General features: G+C 38.2%; 1 protein-coding gene across 1 annotated transcript in view; it reads right to left on the bottom strand.

Annotated features, from left to right (window-relative positions):
- GUCY2F (guanylate cyclase 2F, retinal) overlaps window positions 1-24,535 on the bottom strand; it is a 121,288-nt gene that overhangs the window by 20,091 nt on the left and 76,662 nt on the right. Inside the window, exons 10-12 of the mRNA XM_045509975.2 lie at window positions 10,971-11,147; window positions 8,497-8,653; window positions 2,899-3,048 (exon numbers count right to left, since the gene is read on the bottom strand). Of these exons, the coding sequence (XP_045365931.2) occupies window positions 2,899-3,048; window positions 8,497-8,653; window positions 10,971-11,147 (484 nt within the window). The remainder of the gene's footprint in view (window positions 1-2,898; window positions 3,049-8,496; window positions 8,654-10,970; window positions 11,148-24,535) is intronic.

Genomic DNA, 24,535 nt, shown 5'->3' with positions numbered 1-24,535 from the left:
AAAGGCTGTCTCTGTTGCTTTCTCTTTAGGAGCCCTGAACAGAAATTGTATCTGAGCAAAAGCTGCATCAATCAACTGAGGAAGGAGGGGAAAACAAATCAATTGAGCTATTGGTATCATTTAAGCACAGCTTTATTCTGCTTCTGCTAGATTTTAGATGCAGCCTATCTGATGTCAGTTCTAACACATGCCTCCAATGATCTGGGTCCCTTCACCCACCCCCAAATCATCTAAGCCTCCCAATCCCCACAGTAGACCCAGTTAGCCCCCGCTGAAGGTCCAGGCCTAGCCCAGGTCCAGGCTATGGGCCCTGCCTGGCGCCTAGGGGAAGGGAATTAAGAACTCAAGTAAATGGTTCAGGGCCTCATTGGGATCCTCCTGACTGCTGGTACTTGAACTCTACTTTAAGTGGAACATTTACTATGTATCAGACTATGGGCTGAGCAATTTGCACATATGGTTTAACTTGATTCTCACTACAGATAGATGAGGTAGGGTCTCTAATTTTCATTTTACAGGAGTGAAAACTGAGGCACAGAGAGAGTGAGTAACTTACTCAAAGTCATATGGCTATAAAGTGCCAGAATTTGAATTTGACCCCAGGCAGTCTCAATCTGCCACCTGGCCCTACTTCCAAATGCCTCAGACCTCAACTGGGATTTCTATGCTCCCTATTCAGACCCAACAGTCATGAGTGACCAGAAGTCTAGATCAGTCAGATGTCTAAATCAGTCCTCCTGATGTGGAAGTAGGAGAAAATAGTTTGCCTTCAATGTCCCCAGCCACCCACATTGGGCCTCAAACTGGTCTCTGTGCTTCCAGCCTAGCCTACTCCAAACCATTCCCAAAACATGAATTTCGCCATGTCATTTTCTTGCTTAAAAATTCTTTCATGGATTCTTATTACCCACAGGATAAAATCCAAGCCCCAAATATCTCTTCAGCTCATTTCTTATCCCTTAGCTCCTTTCCTCACCCCTGGCTCTAACATCCTCATCATGAACTGAACTTTGCTTGTACCATCTATGGGCCCTTCCCACCCCCACATTGGCTGTAATACTCCAGCAGTGCCACTTCATACCATAAAAAGTGAAATAAGAACTTCATTTGTTTCCTCTGACTGCTCATCTCCTTGTGACACCACACCTGCAACTCCATTAACCCGGGCTGGCCCACATCAGTAATGGTTTCACCATCACAGCTCTCACCCCAAACTCAGTGCAATAGATTCCATGGAAGTCAACCCCTTGGAGGGCAACTGCCCCATCCACTCTCTAGTAGAGAGAATCCCTTTCTCAGAACAACATCAAGTTAAATAGGTCTCCTCTCCTTAGGCCCAGCATGATTCATGTCCTCGAGGTGTTCACAGTTCAATTGGGGAGATAAATGATGGCCAGCAATATAAGTGCTCTAACAGATATATGCACAGGGGAGCACAGAGGGAGACACCGGACCCACACTGGAAAGGTCAAGGTAGTTTCCCAGAGGAGGTGACATAAGTTGGATGAGGCAAGGTGAGGAGAAGGTGGGGGCACTCCAGGTACTGTGTACAGTATGTGTGGAGGCACAGAGGTGGAGAGACCATGGTGCTTTCAGGGCACTGCCAGTCATGTGGCTTAGCTGGAGGATGAGGAGTAACAGAAGATAAGCCTAGACACATGGCTAGAGACCAGATGATAGAGGGCCTTGTATATCATGTGAGGCGACTGGGCTTCATTTAACTTGTAATGAAGTTGTGGGGGCTTTAAGTAGAGGAGTAAAATAGGACTCTGAGTGGAGCAAAAGACAACTAAGTATTTCAGGCTTGATTTGTATTGATTTTGCATTTTTGAAATTTTTTCTTTTGAAATAAAAATTTAGACTTTCAGAAAAGTTGTCAAAGTAGTACAATTGTCTATATGCCCTTCACTCAGCTTCCCCATAGTGTTAGCAACTTATAAAACTCAAGTGCAGAGGAAGTTATATTGGTACAATACTGTTACTAATCTAGCATCTTTATTTGAATAGCATCAATTTCTCCTCCTAATGTCCTCTTTCTGTTTCACAGTCTAATGCAAGATCCCATATTGCACTTCTTTCTTCTGTCTCAGTTTCCTCCAGCCTGTGATGATTCCTCATTCTTCCCCCTGGCTTTCATGACTTTGATACTTTTGATGAGTACTGGCCATTTATTTTGCAGAAATCCCCTCAACTGTGGTATGTCTGATGTTTTCTCATGGTTAGATTGAGGTTGTGCAGTTTTTTGGCAAGAGTACCACCAGGGTGGTGTTGTGCCCCTTCTCAGTGCAGCATGGTAGGGGGTACATGATGTTGATGTACCTTGATCACTGGGTTAAGGTGGTGTCTGCAAGATCCTCCACTACTAAACCTACACTTTTTCCACTTGTAATTAGTAAATATCTAGTGGGTTCATACCTTTGGAATATGTAAACATCCTGTTTCTGCCTCAAATTTTGCCTGACAGCCAAACATTTTGATGGGGGATAAGAAAATGAAAGACTATGGCGTGTCACAGGGAAAGAATGGGAGGACTTTGACAGCCAGGAGCATCATACAGGGGTACTGAAATCTCTGGCATCGGGTATCTCAAAGGAGTAGAGGGGGCTGCTAAAAAGGGGGAATTAAAAAGGACTAACATAAGTCCTGTAGGCTCATGGCTTGTGTCACAGTTTGGGAAAAGACCAGCTTCTTGGGTTGGCGGGGAGAATTTCTTCCAAATGCCTAAAGCTGTCTGGCTCTGAGTCCCACCTGCACACAACACAGGCTGCTGGCAGACCAGCAGGCAGTTAACACAAACAGAATCACATTCACTCTTCTGGCAAATCACAACAGCCTGGGTTGGCCTGATGATCTGGGTCATGGTGGGCTCCTACTGCTCTTTGCTCACCTCCTGCTTACCTTTGGCAGGCAGATCCATCATGCAGAATGGGGTGCTCTGGACTATCACTTCTTGCATGATGATGGCAAAGCTATAGACATCTCCCGCAAAAGAACCTAACCTACTGCCCTTTGGGCCTCTCAACAGTTCAGGGGCCGTCCACAGCAACTCTGAAAAGAAAGCATTGTGTAATGAATATAGGGAGGATTAACTGACAGCATTTGCAATGCCCTTGAGGGCTCCAAGGGTGCTGTTTCATTGACTGCTTTATATTTTTATTAAGACAGACTGGCATGCTAGTGCCGTCCCCCCAACCCCACCCCAGGATCTAAATCTGTGAATCTCAGGAATTACGCCCAGAGAAAGCATCCTACTTTCCCCACCCCAGGACCATGCAGGCAGAAAGAGCAGAGGTGTAGGGAAGAGCAGAGAAGCTCGAAGTAGAAAGCTATCTGGTGCTGGCTTTCTTGCTCTCTTGAGCCTGCAAGTAGCAATTGGCAGGCTTCCAGGGAAAGGCAAGTGCACTGCCCGACTGGTTGCCATGGATTTGCTGTTTGCTGAGATCTATATGTGTCTGGTAATTTGACTGTGCTGAGGCTGGGGATTCACAAGTTGCTTTTTCCATGTCTTCTTTAAGAGGATTAGAGGATCCCCAGGCCTCCTCTGTTCCTTGCAGAGGAAAAGGGTGCAGCAATTCCTTCAATGCAGTTCTGCAAATATTTATTGAGGGTTTATTATGTACCAGGCACTGTTCTAGGGACGGGGGGTGCCAGAGATGAATTAGACTTTGCCTTTGTCCTTGCAGAGTTCACAGACCAATGGGCAAACCCACATGTGTACCCAACTGCGATACAAAAGAGATAGTGATGAGGGTCATGATATCGCATAAGGAAATGAATCTATTAAAAGCCAATATTGAGCATTCACTGTGTGCTCTGCTGCATTTCAGATGCCAATAAGGAAAAAAAGATATTATCTCTGCTTTCAGAGAGTTATGGCAGTCAGAGACTCAGAAATTTGGGGGAGGGCCCTTTAAGAGGCGTATAAAGAAATATCCACTAATAATATAAATGGAGTAGTCCAAAGTTGGAGGGAGTGTTTTACACTGAATCTTATGAAATTGCCGTTTCTGTAGCTCAAACAGGGTTCAATATTGGCAAGTCCATGAGGTTCAAACCAATAAAAAACTGAGCTGATCAAATTAATCCAGGAAGACTGCCTGGAAAAGTTAAATCTTAAAGGAGCTTGTTAAGAAGGTCAAGGATGCAGTTTCCTAGAGCTGTGAGGGTAAGGGCTTTGCAGGGAGAAAGAACAGTACGTGCAAAAGAATAAGAGGTAGAAAGGAGCAAATTGCGGATAGGGGTGGTGGTAAGCAGATTAGCTTGGCTGAAGATAAGGGCTCTGTTAAGGAATAATGAGAAATAAGAAATGGGGTTGATGAAGTGGGGGAGGGAGAGTGGCTGGAAGAATGAGGGCAGAAAGGGAGAGGCCCTGAGAGCCAAATGAAGGCATTTGGAGTGAATACAAAAGGCAGTAGGGGTGCTGGAGCTAGAGAGGGATTTGATGAAAGCCCGTACAGGAAGATTAATCTGGCAACCTGCACAAACTGGATTCAAGGAAAGAGGCTGGAGTCAGGGAGACCAGCTACGAAGTTATTACAGTAAGAGCCAGAGGCGAGGTGAAAGGGGTCTGAATTGGGGTGGGATAGGGAACCAGATACCTAGGAAGGCTGGAATGGAGAAGGAAGTGGCAGGGCTGGTGATAGAATGTGCATCTCCCCAGGGGAGAGAATTGGAGGAAACAACAGGTTGCCATCCTGATAGGGAGGCTGGAGAAGAGTGTCTGCTGAGGGTAGGGGTGGCAGGGGGAAAGTGCTAGCTAACTCTTCATCTTGTCAAATTTGGGGTATTGGGAAGGGATCCCAAAGGACAAGCTCTTATGAAGCAGGAAGGAAGATAACAGGTCAGAGATTATTTTGTTTTGTCAGTGAAACCCAGGAAAGAGAAACTCACCCTGGAAATTCTGATTTTGAGCTAATTCTGATCAAAATGGTGGAACAGGGAATTCTAGCCTCACCTCCAATCCCATACTCATCTCCCTTTGTCCTCCAGGTGTCCCCGGCCTTTGTCCCCTGACTCTTCCACCCCCCATGAATGTCTCTGGTGCACTCACCATTAGTGGTTTTACCCTTATGTCTTCCTGCCTAAGAGTACTGATACTTACAAATAAAAATAAACAGACTGAATAATACTTTAGTCAAAGGAATACATTTCTGAACATGGAATTTAAGGTATATGGTTTTGGAGGGAGGGTGGGGGAGTATTTGGGAACAGGGAAAATGGTATGCAGCTGCTTTTCCTAGCATCCCTCTCCCTGTACATTTGAAAGAACAAGAAGGGAAAAGAGGACACGACTCTCTGGGAAAAAGCTAGGTGATTAAATACAATCATTACCAAATAGTATTTTCAGAGACCACTTACATCTATGTTGTTAATGGCTAAAATGAGGCTTTATCTGCACTATACTTATGTAATTGAGAGTGGGCAGTAATGAATACACTTACAACCTCCCCCCATTTCCCCATCCCCACTCCAGAGCCAAGTAAGAGCCTCTACCAGCCATTAGACTCAAACTCTCAGAAAAAAACTAGAAAAAAAAATCACTTTGGCTTGTTCTGTGTCTGCTGGAGCCAGTACTAACTCTGAGCCCTGCTAGGTGACAAAAATCAACTTCGGACAACCAGTGTGGTGTAGTTCAAGAGAACACAGAGCTGGAAATCAAGAGACCTGGGTTCAAAATCTCAACTTGGTCACTCATTAGCTCACCTTTCTGAACCTCATTTTCCCCATCTTAAAATGGAAATTAAGCCAGATAATCTCCAAGAGCCTTTGGGGATAAGATTCTATTAGCCCTGTCATCTAAGTCATCTAGGTAGGAAGCAGCAATGCCTTTATTTTATTTTTTTTTCCGTCCATTCATTGACTCAACAAACATTTATTCACCAAGTCCTGTGAAAGGCACTGAGGGAGGCAACCTGTTTCTTGCCTTCACAGAGCTTCTGGTTTAGGAAGGGAGAGAAGACAGCTAATTAAAACATGTAATACCAATGTAGTATGGTATTACAAAGTACAAACCCTTAAGGATCATAAAGAGGAGAATTTAGCCAAGGATAGGGGGTCGTGGAAAGCCTCTTGAATCAGTGGTATCTAAGTTGAGCCCTGCAGGAGTAGAATCTAGTCAGATTCAGATGAGTGGGTAACAGACAGGGAAGGGAAGAATATCCCAAGCAATGGGCACAGCACATGTGAAGTTCTGGAATTAAGAGAGAGCCTGGTGCAAATAAACAACGGGAATGTGGTCAGCATAAGTGGAGCATAGAGACTTAAGGGGAGTGGTTAAGCATAAGAGATCGGCACAGCTCAGACCATGAAGGGCTTGTAAGCCCTGTAAAGGAGTTTGAACTTTATCCTAAGAACAATGGGAAGCCATTCAGTGAATTTCTGGCACAGCTGTAGCATCATCAGATTTGCAGTTTAGGAAACTCCTTCTGGCTGCGGTGTATGAAGAATGGGTTGAGCATCCAGATCGTCCTTGCAATTTGGAGAATGAAATGAAATGGTAAGAAGGAGAAACAGAGAAAGACACAGACACAGTCCACCCCACCTCCAAAAAAAAAAGCCACTGCACCTACCCTTTCCTCACTCTAAGACCAGAGCTTCTCAAGTTTGAAAGTTGCCAACCTGTGAATTAAATGGAATTCTGAGAAGCTGGCCATTGTGTTTTTCTTTTACAGATGAGTAATTTTGACAGGATCTAAGTACTTCCCACCCTGCAGCTGTTGTCCCAACCTCCTAGCTCTTAACACCAGGCAACTATTCTAAGCTTTCAAATTGGAATTAGCCAAATAATAACCACACGACTAAGTTGGCAACAAGAACAAGTCCACAAAGAGAAAGAGAAGAAGGAAGAGAGAGAAACAGGGAGACAGAGACAGAGAGACAATATCATATGTTTTTTACTGTGATTACCAGGAGCTTCAAGTCCTTCAAAGCATGGATGAGCAGAGAAAGGAGAAATTGTTATTATATGTTTTAATTTAGGGTGTAGGAGCTAGTCTTCAGAAGAGCTACACTGAATTCCTGGACCTGCTCACTTCTAAGTAGCTGCATGATTTGGACAAATCTTGAGCCTCAGTTATCTCATCTGTAAAATAAGCAAGTTGGACCAGATGACTCTCTAAAGTTTAATCCACAAGTTTTGTAAAGCACAAAGATGATGCCACTGATGAGTGAACTGTTTCCATCTGTGCATGTATTTCTCTGTGTCTTTGTGTCTTTTATTCTTCATTTCTCCTATACAATAAAGTCAGCAGTTTTAAAAATTATAATGCCAAAGATCCTTTTTTTTTTTTTGCCTTCTGCATCTTTTCTTTTTATTTCTTTTTTCTTAAATTGAAGTATAGTCGGTTTACAATGTTGTGTTAATTTCTCGTGTACAGCATAGTGGTTCAGTTATATATATATATATATATTTGTTTTCATATTCTTTTCATTATAGGTTACTAGACAATATTGAAAATAGCTCCCTGTGCTATGCAGTATAAACTGTACAGTATTTTATATACAGTAGTTAGTATCTGCAAATCTCAAACTCCCAATTTATCCCTTCACTCCCTCTTCCCTCCTGGTAACCACAAGTTTGTTTTCTGTGTCTGTGAGTCTGTTTCTGTTTTGTAAATAATCCTTTTAAGAATATGAGTATATATTGTCATTTTACATTTCTCCCTCTCTGTCTTTTTTGGGTTGTCTGTTTCTCTGTGTTTTTGTGTCATTATCTTTCTTCTTCCTTCTTGCAATATTGTTAAGACTTTTAAGGCCCAAATTCTCCATATGTACTTAACCTTATTCATTCTTCCTCCTTCTTACCCCTTTTCTTTCTTCCTCCCTCTCTTGTATCAGTTTATTCCCTCCTAGTTCTCAGTCACCCACTCTCATGCCCCATTTCAGATTTCTCCTATTTCTTTGATCTGTTATGACCCCTACAGGCATTGTTTGGTGCTGCCGCCGGTGCACTAAACAAAAGACAAAAACACAAAATGGACATTACAGGCATGCCTACTGATTTACTAGAAGGCCATAGTTCTGAAGCCATCCCACACAACCCACAGAGCATTTACTTGCTGGGGGCCCCCTCTTTGCTTCTTTCTTTCTGACAGAGACAGTGAGGGTAGAGTCTAGTGACACCCCATTCCAGGATGGGCTTTGTGGGAGTCCAGGTACCAAATTACCTCCCATTTAATCTGACAAGTATTTATTGAGCACCTACTGTGTGCCTAATGCTCAGCAAGTTCCTCCAGGGACACCTGGGGTCTCCAAACAATATAACCTAATCCTGCCATAGCAGGAACTCAACATTATTGCACTGGCTTTGTTCAGAAGGCTAGGCTGTGCTGAGACTACAGCCTGAAGACTTCATTCAACTCCTTTGGCTTGGAAATGAGGCTGATTTTCAACAAAAGTGAGGAGTTGAATCAGCCTGAGGCTTTAATTCAGGGCACGTTCTCATTTGAACTATGGAGTTACCTTGTGTGCATCAGAAGGGTACAATACAATGCTTACCTTCTGCAGAAGGTTCCTCTTGGGAGAGTCTTAGCACTGCCAAGATGTCATTAAAGCCATAATCTGTCACTTTAAGTACAAAACGCCCATCTACCACACAGTTTCGAGACTTCAGCCTCCCATGAGCAAACTCTCTGTGGTGTAAGTACTTCATGCCCTGTAGATGATACAAACAGGATTTATTTAGCAACTTATTTAACTATTTTGTGCTTTTAGAGCCACTTTCTGAGACTGTTAATGGCATGAGCTATTACAATCCAGCATTCATTCTTTTTCTCTTATATGCAGGCAAAGCAAAACTTTGACAACAAGAATCGTTTCCAGGTCCCTTCTAGCTCTAAACTTCTATGCTTTGATGAAGTATCATATCTTGTGAGTATAGAGAATTTTGTGTTATTGGGAGACTTACTGACATTTCAAACACAGGATGGATCTATAAATATATAATAGCCAAGAATTTGAAGAATCTGATTCTCCCCCAAAAGGTCTAGCCCAACTCTCATCCACTACTGGCAGGAATGGAAATTGGTACTGCCTTTTGGGTAGGTAATTTAGGAACAGCTATCCAAATTCAAAGTATGCATACCCTGTGACCTAGGGATTCTACTTTTCCTCCAAAGAAATGCTCACACATGTACATAAGGAGACAAACACAAGAATGCTCACTGGGCTCTACCTTATATTACACAATTGAATATACAATAAATATCTATCAAGAAGGAACTGTCCAAATTGTGGTATATCCAAACTAAAGAATATTCTGCAACAGTTAAAAATAATAGATCTCTTTGTACTGATAAGGAATCATATCTAAGCCATAAAGTAAATGAAAAATAGTAAGTTGCAGAACTACATGACAGTGTGTATTTTAAACAACAAACAAAATCTAGAATGTATGTAAATACACATAAAAGTAACTGCAAGGTTAATCACCAAATTGTTAGTAGTGGTTAATCTGGGGAGAGGGCATAAAGGAGGGTGGAGTAAATGTCAGGATTTTCCCATATATATTTATAGAATTTGATTTTTAAATGTGATGAATACATCATTTTTATAATTAAAATATTTTCTATTTTGATAATTTATATAAAATATACACAAATTATATATATGCAATTTATTTCATTTTTAATAATTAAAAATAGACAATAAAAAAGAAAGCTGAAATCAAGAAAGCTAAATACTACTGACTTCTACAGCTTGCTTGGCAACCTTATATGATATTCCAGTGTGATCCACCAGGATTTTATCAGATGGGTTTAATCATTCATATATAAATACATCCATATTTGAATGCAGTCATCTCAGGGCTGTTTATGCTGAGCCTTTTTAAGTATCTGTCTCTATTTCACAGCCTGACACCCCTTTGTATGCTTTACATCTTGCACCCTAGGAAAGTCTGTAGTCCCTAGTACCTCCAAGCAGAGTCTACAGTGGGTAAGATTTCTCCCAAGCTCTCTAATGCTAGGGTTTAATTCATCATGGGCCTGAGAAAACTGTCATTTAGAGGATTCTCCCTTAACTCACTGGACTTTGCTTACAGAGTGAGTGAAAAGAGTATTAGAATAGGAACCAGGAGATTTAGATTCTAGCATCAGCTCTGCCACTTAATAGCTGGCTGATAAATACTTATTTAGCACCTACTATATGTGGCAGACACTAAATGACAAAAAGCACCTCCTTTAGCTTCTCTGAGCCTCTGTAAAAGGATAATCACACTTATTTTATGGAAAATTAGAATGAGATAATGTCTATAAAGCTTCCTTGAAAAGAGTTCAGCCACAACAGAAGGGTCAAGATTATGATCAATATACAGGAAGCTCAACCAGTCATTGATTATCCACATCAGGCTCCTAAAAATGCACATAGACACAATTTTCATATCACTCTAAGGAGTTCATGGACTCTCTGAAGCCCATCCATGAACCCATCAGTGAACCACTCCCACTTGGCTGTTACTAGTCCTTGCCTCTGAGGATGGAGGTGCTGCCTGATAGAACCAATGGTCTTTTGGCTTTCTGGTCATGCTGAGTTCCACATCTCCACTTATGGTATGCAAAGACTCATCACCTAGTTCTAGACTGAACCACCTTTTAGAACGTGAAAGGCAGGAAATAGGGCTAAGCAGCACCAAGGAGCTTGGGAATAAGCACTTTTCCACAACAGAAAGCAGAGAAATAGGATGGAAGAAAGGATTGCTTAAGGCAGAAGAGTGCTCAATGGCTATAGGAAGTAAAGACAAATCTGACCCTTTAATGGGATAGGGGTGGGGGGTATGGAAAGCAAATCCTTCTGTATCAGGACCTTATAACAGATACGGACCAAGGGGCTGTGAGAAGTGGTGGGGGCAGACACAGGGAAGGAAGGTGGAGGAGTGAGATCATCACAAGGATCCAAGGAAAACAAAACATCTCAAAATATTGAAGTTTTAAACTACAGGGAAAATTCAAGATTTCCTCAGTCTTTCCATTAACCTTGATGAGATCCAGCAGGAGTGATGATTTAAACATCCAATCTAGTTTCACATCCTGATTTGTCAATATGTCTTCCAGGCTCCTTCGGGAACAGAATTCTGTCACAATGGCAAACATCCCCGAATCATAGAAGAAGCCCAATAAAGGGTTAACATTCTCATGACGCAGGTCCTTCATCTGGAAATGGGGAGGGAGAGAAGAGAGTCACAGCTGTCTTGTCTCAGTTGGAGCTGGGACCTTCTTCCTGATTCTTTAGGGATTCTGTGGAGCTCAGTGACCCAGGAAGACTTAAAAGGTTAGTACAGTAAGAAGTGGGAAAGATTGTCTTTCTGTGAATATTCATCTATGCAGCATCCATTAAAATAAATAGCTTATATAAACATCAGGCTAAAGCCTACAAATTTGTTTCAGAAGAAGCATTGAGAATTTTGACTACATTTTACCTTTGCATCCATTCTTTTTTTTTTTTTCACTAAGGTGAGAAGCGTTTAGTGTGTGCTAAAAATGTCCAAGGCATGGGACTGCATGCTAGTGATACAAAGATAAACAAAATGAAATAAATGTCCTGAAAAACTCACATTCAAAGAGGGGTGATAGGCAAGCAAACTGACAGCTTTGCTTCCCTATGAAATGGGTTCTTATGGAAGAGAGAATGGGTTGTTGGTGGAGCTCAGATGGTTAAGTATCTAATTCAGCCTTGGGGACCAGAGAAGACTTCCCTGAGGAGATAATATCTAGACCATTTTGAAGGAAAAGTAAGAGTCGGCCAGGTGAAGGGGACATGATGGGAGGGGCTGAGCATATTATGCTGAGGAAACTGCAATGGGTTTAAAGTGGCCAGAACATAGTGCAAGGGAAAGAATATAAGACAGTTGGCTGGAAAGATAGACAAGAGTTGCATCCTGTGTGGCTTTGAGAACCTTGCTATAGAATTTGAAATTAATACTATGGGCACTGAATAATTATTATCTATTATTATTACTATTTAATGGGAGATAAGGGAGAAAAGAACTCTATGATGTCTTCTAGATTTCTACTTGGATTCCTGCGTAGATCGCAGTGATATACATCAAAAAAAAGGAATTCAGGGATGGTTTAGTAGTGGATATATTGGTTCCCCACTCATATTCCTTTTGCTGTGCATCTCCCAGCTACTGTGAATGTTGGCCAATAACTCACAGTTGCTCCATTCTCAGGAAAATTGTCCTAGAGGAGCCACCTTACCTGAAAGGTTAGGGCCTACCCACAGATCTCAGCCAATTGTCAACTGACTAGGCATGGTACAAAAGTTCAATTCCCTAGCCTCAAGGTGGAACTCATGGTACAACTTATGCTCCAGCATTTCTCCCATAAGATCATACTGAAGCTAGTCTCAAGCTGAGATCATGTACTTGCTGAGCTTTCACTTCTGCCTTATCCTGCACCCCTCACTCCCTTTCTCTTGACAACATTTTCTCAATAAGTAATTTGAACAAGACTCTCCATCTTAGGCTTAGCTTTTAGAGAATCTGACCTAAGACAGTAGTAAAGCAAATTTTTGGTGGCAAAGGCTGATTAATTCAGTTTGAGACATATTAAGAATGAGGTGCTTGTGGGACATCAAGGTTGAACTATTCCAAAGACAGTTGGATATTCAGTGTTTGAGGCTCACAAGAAGTGTGATCAGGATAAACAGACTTGGGAATTGTAAGCATGTAAATGGTAAATAAAATTAATGGGAGTGAATTAGATAATCTAAGGGAATCATATAGAATAAAAAGAAAAGTGGGAGATATAAATATTTAAAAGATGGGAAAAGGAAAAACACCCTGCATAAAGGCTTAGAAATGAGGCTTGAGAAGTGGAGAAAAGCTTATTTAGAGCAACATTATGAACACCACAGGAAGAGTTTCAGGATAAGGGAGATACATGCCAGAAGGAATTTCAGGAAAATGTGGTAAATACCAGAGAGGTCAGGTAAGATGAAGACAGAAAAGTATCTGGTGAATTTGACCATTATGAAATTATTAATTACAAAAATTTACCCTATAAATATTTGCACAGATGTACAAAGATACATATAAAGGCTTAGAGTGGCAGCAGTGTGAATTAACAGAAATGGGCAGATCTGAGATGTTTTGGAGCTGTAAATCATATAAGTTGTTGGGGTAGGGAGTAAGGGAAAGGATGAAATCAAGGATTATTCTGTTTTGAGCATTGAGATGTGGTAGGCCATTTATTGAGGTGGAGTCCACTGGCTTAGAGTATAAGCCTGCTTCTCCAACAAGCCGATCTCAGCTGAGGTTAAATTACCCCTGATGGGAATGGCAGCTATGGACCACTAAAGCTGCCTTTAAGCATAAAAGCCTGGCACCCATGATGCTTCTCTTAGTCCAATGCATCCTAAATCAGCTAAGGGAGACATGGAAATTCAGCCTATACATCGCAAAGTCAATGCTTTCTTCTAAAGTTTCATTGTACTATCTCATATGGACCAAGCAGCCAAAACTACTGGACTCTGAAGTTATGTTGGAAGACAGAGTACAAAGTGGTTATGTCACAGACTGCTAGTTGTTTAACACACATCTATTTCCTTTCCTTATGGGGAAAACAACTAGTCCACATTTTCCAGCCTCCACTGAAGCTTAGCGTAGCCATGTGACTGAATTCTAAGCAATTGAATGTGAAAGGGAGTGATATATACAATTTCTAAGCTAAGGCTTTTAAAAAGTGCATATGTGCCTTCTCCACATGCAGGTCTCCACTTAACCCTACTGACACCTTGATCCTCAGTTCTCAGTCTCCAGAACTGTGACAAAACAAATTTCTGTTGTTTACGCCACCAAGTCTGTGATACTTTGCTATGGCCGCTAATACAAATTCTCTATTGTGTAAAAAAAAAAAGTGAATATATGCCTTCTATGTTATTTTTCCACTTCTCTAGATGAATGTGGAGGATAACAGGTCCTAGGAGATTGCAGGGCCATACAATGATCATATCTTGGACTGCTGAATCACCATACTAGAAGAGAGTAATCTGCCAACCCAACACACCTTCCTTATACTGTTATTTGGACAAGAATTTAACTTTTGCTGTGTCTGAGATATTGAGTATTTGGGGGTCTAATAGTTACACTATCTAGCTTTACATTAGTAACACTAGCATGGAAAAATTTCAGGCCTAGATTTTCCCTAAATCTTTATAATCATACATCCACAGCTATAACCAATAGAAGGGCAGGAGCCCTTTCAGAAAAGCAGATTGTTGCCAGCCATTTTCTTTCCTGGTGACATTCTCTAATTCTTGGCACAAGCTTAAGATTTGGCTTAGCCTCAGAGAAGGAATTTGCTGGGGAAAGGAGAAAATCAGCAAAGCTTTTGGCAATTGTGGAATACTGGCATGACAATAAACTTCAAGAGAACTAAATGTGAGCTGGTTTACCCCCACAGTATATTTTCTGAGTTTGGGGGCTATTGAGGAGATTAGAAAGCTTCCATAAGGTGGGTTGAAATCTCCTTTAGTCTCCCAATATTTAGGAGACAGAGTCTCATTGGAAGAATAGGCCTGCAACAAACACATAGCTGGTCTCTTCCTCAAGATATTTGCCAAATTTGGAAGCAGCATGGGGTAAAGGTAGAGGTCAAAGAGTAAAGATCAAAGGCTCTGAAGCACAGCCTGAATATACCAATCTTTTGAAGTAGAGAATATAGAGCTCCTCAGGCTCTTGGAGGGGGCATGCTTGAGAAACATAGTAGAACTAGAGGTGTACTGAGTCTGATTAAAATTACAACATTGCTTCAATCTACCTCAATCTCTGATTAGATTAATGAAATTAGTCCTCTACCCTATCCACTTAACAAATGAAAAGAGAAAACCCTCACTGGTAGAACATATTCCTGGAGCCTCTACAATATCTTTATTTAAAATGTCTACCATACAATAAAAAATTACTAGATATTTGAAAAGGCAGAAACAGAGGAAGACCGAAGAATGAAACAATGTCTCTAAAAAATCGATAGGCCAAAAAAAAAAAAACTTATAAAATATGAACCAAAAACTTTTTAAAAGGCAGTAGAGAGTGATCAAAAGCAGAAATGGAGGTAAAGCTAAACTTGAAAGACACACTAAAATAAGTAAAATTTGTGTTTGCTGCTTTTTGTAAGTGTGCAGTCCCCAAACTGCATGACTTGGAAGTAAAAACTATAGCCCAACAGTTTTGACATATCAGAAGGCAAAGTTTGAAGCCAATGAACAGCCAAAAAGTTAGGGAGGAATTCCTGGAAGTTAATTTGCTGCAGAGGGAATTCAGTTCCCAAATCTATATGTAAAATCTGTCCAAATCTTTGGCTGAATGTTAATCTTTGCACATATGGGGAAAATCCCAAAAAGCCCAGTAAAAAAGCAACAGCTAAACCTGAAAAACTAACTAGAGATTTTAGCTGTTGAATACCACACAGAAGTTGAAATTTGAGTTTAGCCATGATAACTGCCTGCAAGAATAAAAATATCATTCTTCAGTGTAACATAAAAGAATCCAGAGTTTCTAAAATGCATCATTCATAATGCTCAGCAACCAATCAAAAAGATTTAGAGGTGCAAAAAAACAGGAAAATGTGGCCTATACCCAATAAAATAAAAGCAGTCCATAGAAATCAACCCTGAGATGATATAGCTATTGCAATCAGCAGAAAAGGACTTTAAAGATGTAATAAATATATTTAAGGACTTAAAGGACAGAATATGCAAAGTGAATATGCAGATAGGTAACATCAGCAGAGAAATAGAGAATATAAATATGAACCAAATGGAAATTCTATAACTTGAAATGTAACACTGAAATTAAAGATTCACTAGATGGGCTTAGAAGATGACAGAGAGTCAGTGAAATTGAGGAGTGATCAACTAAAAAATACATGACTCTGAAGAATATGGAGAAAACAGATAGGGAAAATGAAGTCTGAGGGATTTGTGGGACAATATTAAGCAGTCTAACGTATATGACTTCAGTTCCTAATGGACACTAGAATGAGGAAGAAAACAAATGTTAAGAAAGAGTGACCCAAAATTCTTGAATTTATTAACATCAACTTAAAAGTCCAAGAAACATACTGAGCTCCAAACAATATAAATACAAATAACCTAGAAAGATCATATTCAATTTCCTACAATTCAAGATCAACATAAAGATAGAAGCTCAGTGAATCCCAAACAGGTTAAATATAAAGAAAACTACACTTGGACATATCATGATTAAACTCCTAAAATTAAAGATAAACTTTTGCAGGCAGTCAGAGAATATACAAAAACCTCTTCATGATTTAAAAAAAAAAAACCCACAGAAAATCAGAAGTAGAAGGGACATGTGTGAAAAAAATCTTCAGGTAATATCAAACCCAACTGTAAAACATTAAATCCTTTTCCTCTAGACAAGGATGTCTTACTTCACTATTTCTACTCAATATTGTGTAACAGCATCAAAACACTGATGAGAAAAGTTAAAGAAAACTTAAGTAATGAAGACTTCAGACAATACTATAGAGCTACAGTCATCAAGACAGCATGGTATTGGTACAAAAACAGACATATAGACCAATGGAACAGAATAGAGAGCCCAGAAATGAACCCACAAACTTTTGGTCAACTAATCTTCGACAAAGGAGGCAAGAATATACAATGGAATAAAGACAATCTCTTCAGCAAATGGTGTTGGGAAAACTGGACAGCAGCATGTAAAACAATGAAGCTAGAACACTCCCTTACACCATATACAAAAATCAACTCAAAATGGATCAAAGACTTAAACATAAGACAAGATACAATAAACCTCCTAGAGGAAAACATAGGCAAAACATTATCTGACATACATTTCAAAAATTTTCCCCTAGTAGAAATAAAAGCAAGAATAAACTAATGGGACCTAATGAAACTTACAAGCTTCTGCACAGCAAAGGAAACCATAAGTAAAACAAAAAGACAACCTACAGAATGGGAGAAAATTTTTGCAAATGAAACCGACAAAGGCTTGATCTCCAGAATATATAAGCAGCTCATACGACTCAATAAGAAAAAAAATAAACAACCCAATCCAAAAATGGGCAGAAGACTTAAACAAGCAATTCTTCAAGGAAGAAATACAAATGATCAATAGACACATGAAAAAATGCTCAATATCACTAATTATCAGAGAAATGCAAATCAAAGCTACAATGAGGTATCACCTCACACCAGTCAGAATGGCCGTCATTCAAAAATCCAGAAATGACAAATGCTGGAGAGGCTGTGGAGAAAGGGGAACCCTCCTACACTGCTGGTGGGAATGCAGTTTGGTGCAGCCACTGTGGAAAACAGTGTGGAGATTCCCCAAAAGACTAGGAATAGACTTACCGTATGACCCAGGAATCCCGCTCCTGGGCTTATATCCAGAAGGAACCCTACTTCAGGATGACACCTGCACCCAAATGTTCATAGCAGCACTATTTACAATAGCCAAGACATGGAAACAGCCTAAATGTCCATCAACAGGTGACTGGATAAAGAAGAAGTGGTATATGCATACAATGGAATACTACTCAGCCATAAAAACTGACAACATAACGCCATTTGCAGCAACATGGATGCTCCTGGAGAATGTCATTCTAAGTGAAGTAAGCCAGAAGGAGAAAGAAAAATACCATATGAGATCGCTTATATGTGGAATCTAAAAAACAAAAACAAACAAACAAACAAACAAAAAAGGGTAAATACAGTACAGAAATAGACTCATAGACAGAGAATACAGACTTGTGGTTGCCAGGGGGGCGGAGGGTGGGAAGGGATAGACTGGGATTTCAAAATTGTAGAATAGATAAACAAGATTATACTGTATAGCACAGGGAATCACAGAGGAAAAAATGTGATAATAAGTGTGTATATGTCCATGTATGACTGAAAAATTGTGCTGAACACTAGAATTTGACACAACATTGTAAAATGATTATAAATCAATAAAAAATGTTAAAAAAAAAACTTAAGTAATGAAGATCTATACCACATTAATGGACTGGAGGACTCAATTTTGTTAAGATGTCCATTTTCCCTAAACAGATTTATAAATTCATATAATCGCCCCCCATGAAAAATTCTAGAAGGCTTTAATGAACTAATAGACAGCTAATTCAAGAACTTATTGAAAATTAAAATAAACTACCCTATCCAAAACAATCTTGAAAAAGAACAATTTTAAAGAGCTTACATCACTTAACTACAGGACTTATTCTAGAGCTATGATAATCAAGACAGTATGATACTGGCAATAAGGTACACTGAGTTAGTGAAACAGAGTAGAGAGTCCAAAAATATACCCACACATATATAGTCAGTTAAGTTTTCACCACATTGAAAAGTTAATTAAATGGAGAAAGGAAAGCTTTTTTTAAAGACAATTATTACTAGAACACTGGATGTCTTTATGGGAAAAAAATTAACCGTGATCATTATCTCTGTCCATACACAAAAACTAATTCAAGATAGATCATAATCCTAAATCTAAAATTTTGGAATAGACAAAGATTCCTGGGCCACAAAATAAAATAAAACCATAAATTTGATTTCCTCAAAATTAAAAATTTTGCTCATCAAAAGACACCATTAAATAAACATGCCACAGACTGAAAAAAATATTGTAAAACATAGATCTGACCAAAGGCTAATACCCAGGACATATAAAGAATGTCTACATTTCAACAGTTAAAAGACAAAACTCTCAATTTTTAAAAATGAGCAACAATGTGAACAGACAATTCAGAAAAGAAGACATACAAATGAATTATAAACACATGAAAAGATGCTCAATAATGTTAGTCATTAAGAAAATGCAAACTGAAATCACAATAAGGTAACATTTTACACACCCTAGAAAGACAAATATCAAAAAGACAATTGTTGCTGAGAATTTAAAGCAACTGGAACATTTGTACATTTCTGACAGGAATGTAAAATGTTATAACCAATTTGGAGAACTGTTTGGATGTTTCATATAAAATTACACTTACATCTACTTTATGACTCAGTTAGTCTATTCTTAGGTATATACCCAAGAGAAGTGAAAATATATGTTCACAAAAATACTTGTACAAAACTGTTTATAGTTGCATATGAAAATGTAGTCAACATCACTAATCATCAGAGAAATGTGAACCAAAACTAAAATGTGATTATTACCTCCTACCCACTACAATGGCTACTATAAAAATAAAAATTTAAAAAACAGAAAATAACAAGTGTGAGCAAAGATGTGGAGAAATTAGAACCCTTGGTTCTTGTTGGAAGGACTGTAAAATGTTGCAACTGCTATGGAAAACAGCATAGAGGTTCCTCAAAAAAATAAAAATAGAACTACCATATGATCCAGTAATCCCACTTCTGGGTATATATCCAAGGAACTGAAAGCAGGATCTCAGAGAGATATTTGTATATCCATATTTATAGCAACTCAAAGGTCCATGAAGAAATGAATAAATGACATAAAATGTAATATTATTCAGCCTTTAAGAGGAAGGAAATCCAGTCATATGCTACCAAATGGATGAACCTTGAAGACATTATGCTGAGTGAAATAAGCCAGTCACAAAAAGACAGATACTATATGATTCCACTTACATAAGTTGTCTAAAGTAGTCAAGTTCATAGAGGCAGAAAGTAGAATGGTGGTTAGCCGTGAGTAGGGGGAAGGGAAAAAAGGGAGTTGACATTTAATAGGTACAGAGTTTTATATTTGCAAGATGAAAAAGTTCTGCAGACATGTTTCACAGCAATGCAAATACACTTCACACTATTGAACTATACATTTGAAAATAGTTAAGATGGTAAATTTTATGTTATGTGTTTTTTTCATAATTAAAAAAAATTTATACTCACCTTACTTATAACATCAAAAAACTAGAAACTAGCCAAATGTTCATCAACAGGAAAATGATAAACAAACTGTGATATAGCCATAACACAAAATACTACTTAGCAATTTTTTAAAATGGACTACTGATACATGCAAAACCGTAGATTAATCTTAGAAAGTACTATGTTGAGAGAAAAAAGACAAGCATCAAAGAATACATACTGTATCATTCCATTTATATGAAATCCAAGAACAGAAAAAATACTAATTTATGATGATAGATATCAGAACAATGGTTGCCTCTTGGGTAAAAGAAATGACTGAGAAGAGAAATAAGGGAACTTTCTGGGGTGACGAACATATTCTGTACCTTGTTTGGGGGAGTGGTTACACAGATATACACAATTATCAAAATTCAGTGAACAGAACATCTAATTAAACCTAAAAAATGTATTTTAAAAACATGAGACATTATATTAAGTGAAATAAGCCAGTCACAAAAAAAGGCAAGTACTGTATGATTCCACTTATGTGAGATATCCAAAGTAGTCAAATTTACAGAAACAAAAAATAGAATGGTGGCTAGGTGTTAAGGGTGAGTAGGGAAAAGGAGAGCTTTGTTTAATGGGTACAGAGTTTCAGTTTTGCAAGATGAAAATGTTGTGATGATCTGTTGTGAAATAATGTGAATATACTGAACACTACTGAACTGTACACTTAGAGATGGCAATTTTTAAAATTATTTTTATCATAATTGAAAAGAAAAAATTTGAAAACACAATGAGATAACCATATAAACCCACTAGAATGCCTAAAACCATAAAGACTAATATGAAATATTAGTGATGATGTAGAGCAAATGGAACTCTCACAACTTGTGAGTAGGAATTAAAATAGGAAAGTTTTGATAGTACCTTATAAAGTTAAATGTATACTATAACACAAAGATTCCACTCCTAGGTATTTACCCAAGAGAAATTAAAATGTGTCCATAAAATATTTGTAAAAAGCATATCAGTTTTATTCACAATAGCCAAAATTGGAATCAACTTAAATGCCCATCTGCAGACAAACATATAATTAAATTGTGTTATATTCATACAATTGAATACTACTCAGATGAAAAAAACAAGTTATTTATACACATGATAACATAAATGAATCAGTCAGTATGCTGTATGATTCCATTTATATGAAGTTATAAGATAAGCAAAATTAATGCAAGGTAGACTAAAAAAGACCCAGAACAGTGATTTCTTCTTTTTTTTTTTGGTGGAGGGTGGGGGCCCAAAAATTTACCAAGAAACAAGAAAACTTTCTTGAGAGAAAGAAATGTTTTATGTCAGGGTCAGCAATCTTCTTATGTAAATGTACATATAGTACATATTGTAGGCTTTGCAGATCACATATAGTTTCTGATGTATAATCTTTGTTTTCTTTTTCTAAAACCCTTTAAAAATGTGAAAAGAAATAAAAACATTTTGAACTCCCAGGCTGTTAAAAACAGGCCATGACCCAGATTTGGCCAATGGGCCATATTTTGCTGACTCCTATTTTATATCATGATAGGAGTCTAGATTATATGAGCATATTCCTTTATCAAAGTTATATATCTATGATGCGAGCATTTCAATGTGTTCAATTGTACCTGAAAAATATAGAACTGCAAATTAACAACAACAATAATAATAACCAACAGAGATGTGGTAAGTGGGTGGGAGTACAGATGAAATAATAATTGTAGAATGTTGATCATTGTTGAAGTTGGGTGATAGGCATATGAAGTTTGTTTATATTATTCTGTTTATTTTGTATGTTTACTATTTTCCATAATAAAAGTTTTTAAAAATAAAAGAGAAAGTTCCAGGATGTGGCTGAAGAAGTACTTAAAGGATATTTTCTAGCTTACAGTGACTATATTAGAAAGTAAGGAAGGTTAAAATCAACTATAAAAACTTCCAGCTCAAAAAAACTAGAAAAAGAACAAAAAATTAAAAACAAAGTAGAAGGAAAGAATAAGAATACAAATCAATGAAATAGAAAGCAGACATACAAGAGGGAAAAATCAACAAAACCAAAAGTTGATTTTTGGAAACGATTAATAAAATTGATAACCCCTTAGTAAAACCGATCAAGAAAGAGAAAACACAAAATATCAATATCAGAAATGAAAACAGGAGGATCACTGCAGATCTTAGGGCTATTTAACATATTGCATGAGCATATTATGTATAACTTTTTGCCAGTAAATTGGACAACATATATGAAATGGACAACTTCCTTTTAAGCCATAACTCACTGAAATGGGTACAAGAAGAAATAGGAAGTTTGACTAGTCCAATATCTATTCAAAAAACTGAATCTCTAATTTTAAAACTCCACACAAAGAGAACAATAATAGGATCTATTTAAAGAGATTTAAGCAGAGAACTGACAAGATCAGGATTGATTTTGATTCTGACTGCAATATAGAGAAAAGGTTTAAGAGTGGTCAAAGTGTATGTAGGTACAGTAATTAAAAGACAATTTAATCAGTGATTGCCAGAGGTATAGGCAGAGCATAGAGGATTTTTAGGACATTAGAACTATTTTGTATGTTACTATAATGGTAGCTACATGTCATGTTACACATTTATCAAAACCCATAGGATGTACTAAACCAAGAACCCTATGAACCCTAATGTAAACTATGGACTCCAGGTAATAATGATGTGTCAATGTATGCTCATCAATTATAACATCAGGCTGTTGATAATGAGGAGGCTGTGCATGTGTAGGGGCATGGGTACATGGGAACTCCCTTTACTTTCTGCTCAATTTTGTTATGAACCTAAAACTGGTCTAAAAAATAAATTCTCTCTCTCTCTCAATCTTCTCTCTCTCTCTCTCTCTCTCTCTCTCTCTCTCTCTCTCTCTCTCTCTCTCTCTCTCTCAAGACAATTGCAGTAGTTCTAGTGGCAGATGATGGTGGCTTGGACCAGGATGGTAGTAATAAAAATAGAGGAAAAGAAGGATATTGAAGGTTTAAGGAAGATGGAGAAACTGAAATATGGGTTGTAGAAAGTGAATTAACCAATGAAGTACTATAATGGACTTAAAAGACAATGTTAAAGAGTATTTTAAGGTGAGAAAAGTGAATTTTTAGTGGAAACAATATACTTGTTTCATGACTTTCTGCAGGCACAAAGAAAGTTAAGAATTAGGATCACCCAGAATTTGAGTTTTGTAGGTATATCTGACCAAAAAGACAGAAATAAGAATGTGTTCAAATGATAAATTATGGAATCTAAGGGGGGCATGAAAGATGATAAAAGAAGGGCTTGTGGGATGGGAAAAAATAGAGGTCAGAAGATTGGAAGACTCAATGCAAAACATAGGCACAGTTGAAAGAAGAGAAGACTATAGTCAGAGAGTGTGATGTTTGAATCTGATTTTGGAAGTGAAGCATTTTCAGTAGCAATTATAAATAATGACGAAGCCCAGGTATAATGATAGTGGAGGATGGCCAAAGTGGAATGCAAAAGAAGATGATTATAGATTATATGGTAAGGTATTAAGTAGCCACGAAATGAGATAGTACAAAGAGTATGCCAATCAGTTCCAGATGATAGGAAAGAACATGAGACTAGGAGATAGATACAGCCTGATTTTCCTGCGTACACTTTTGCAGATATTGGAACCCTAAAAAATGTTGGAAGTCATCAGTCCTTTGGCCTTCTGACTCCAGCTGTTTCCCTTTTAGGAACATCCATCTGATTGTGCAGGATTCCCTTCTATAGTTGACTCACCAAGATATGCTTTCCAGTCTGGCCTCTGATACCCAGTTCCAGCATTTTAAGGTCATGAAGGCACATAAGTAGTCAAGGCAGTGTTGGACTCACAGTGATAGCATCATCAGATCCACCTCCTGCTTCATAAATGCACTAGAAAGGAATTAGGGCCTTTTATATGGTAAATTCTGGAAAACTCTGACTTTCCTTCATGTTAGGATTGAATTAACTATCAGCACCTGGCATGGCAACACAAGTTAGTAAGGGGATACAAAAAGATGTCATGAGGATAATGGGAGTCAGTTTTCTAACTGTTGGAGAAAGGAGTTACAAATATGAAAAAGGGAAAGGACAGAATGAACTTTGTGGCATTCAATTACAATTGGAGGTTTTACTGGGAACTCATGGTTTTAAACAGATGATAGATAGATAGATAGATAGATAGATAGATAGATAGATAGATAGATAGGTAGGTAGATAATTGAAAAAATTAAAACCCATACATGCACACTGATGTAGACATATGAATAAGTAAATAAATGGTAAAGAAGATAAGGCTCTTTCTTATAATACCAATGCCAACAAATAAACATGGAAAGAATGCTGGAGTTAGAAAATCATCAATGGATGCTAAAGTAAGTAGGGAAAAATTGGATGAAAAACAGGGTATGTATACAGACTCAAAGTATCTCTCTATAAATTATGTATTAATTACAATGAGGAAAAATAACAGTAACCCTACAGTGGCAGAATCTGGTAGACAACACCTACAAATGATCAAATTAATATCACTAGTATTGTGAAAATTGGCACTGTGTGCCTCCCAATAAAAAGCACTGAAAAGAACACTGCATGACTTCTGTAGCATTCTGGCTAAGATGCATAACCTAAATCTAACCATGAAGAACATGGGACAGACCCAAATTGAGGGAGCATCTACAAA

This window comes from Camelus bactrianus, chromosome X (genome assembly GCF_048773025.1).
Source record: "Camelus bactrianus isolate YW-2024 breed Bactrian camel chromosome X, ASM4877302v1, whole genome shotgun sequence".
Lineage (NCBI taxonomy): Eukaryota > Metazoa > Chordata > Mammalia > Artiodactyla > Camelidae > Camelus > Camelus bactrianus.
The sequence above is the reverse complement of the archived record's forward strand: the minus strand, read 5'-3'. Positions and strand labels throughout refer to the sequence as shown.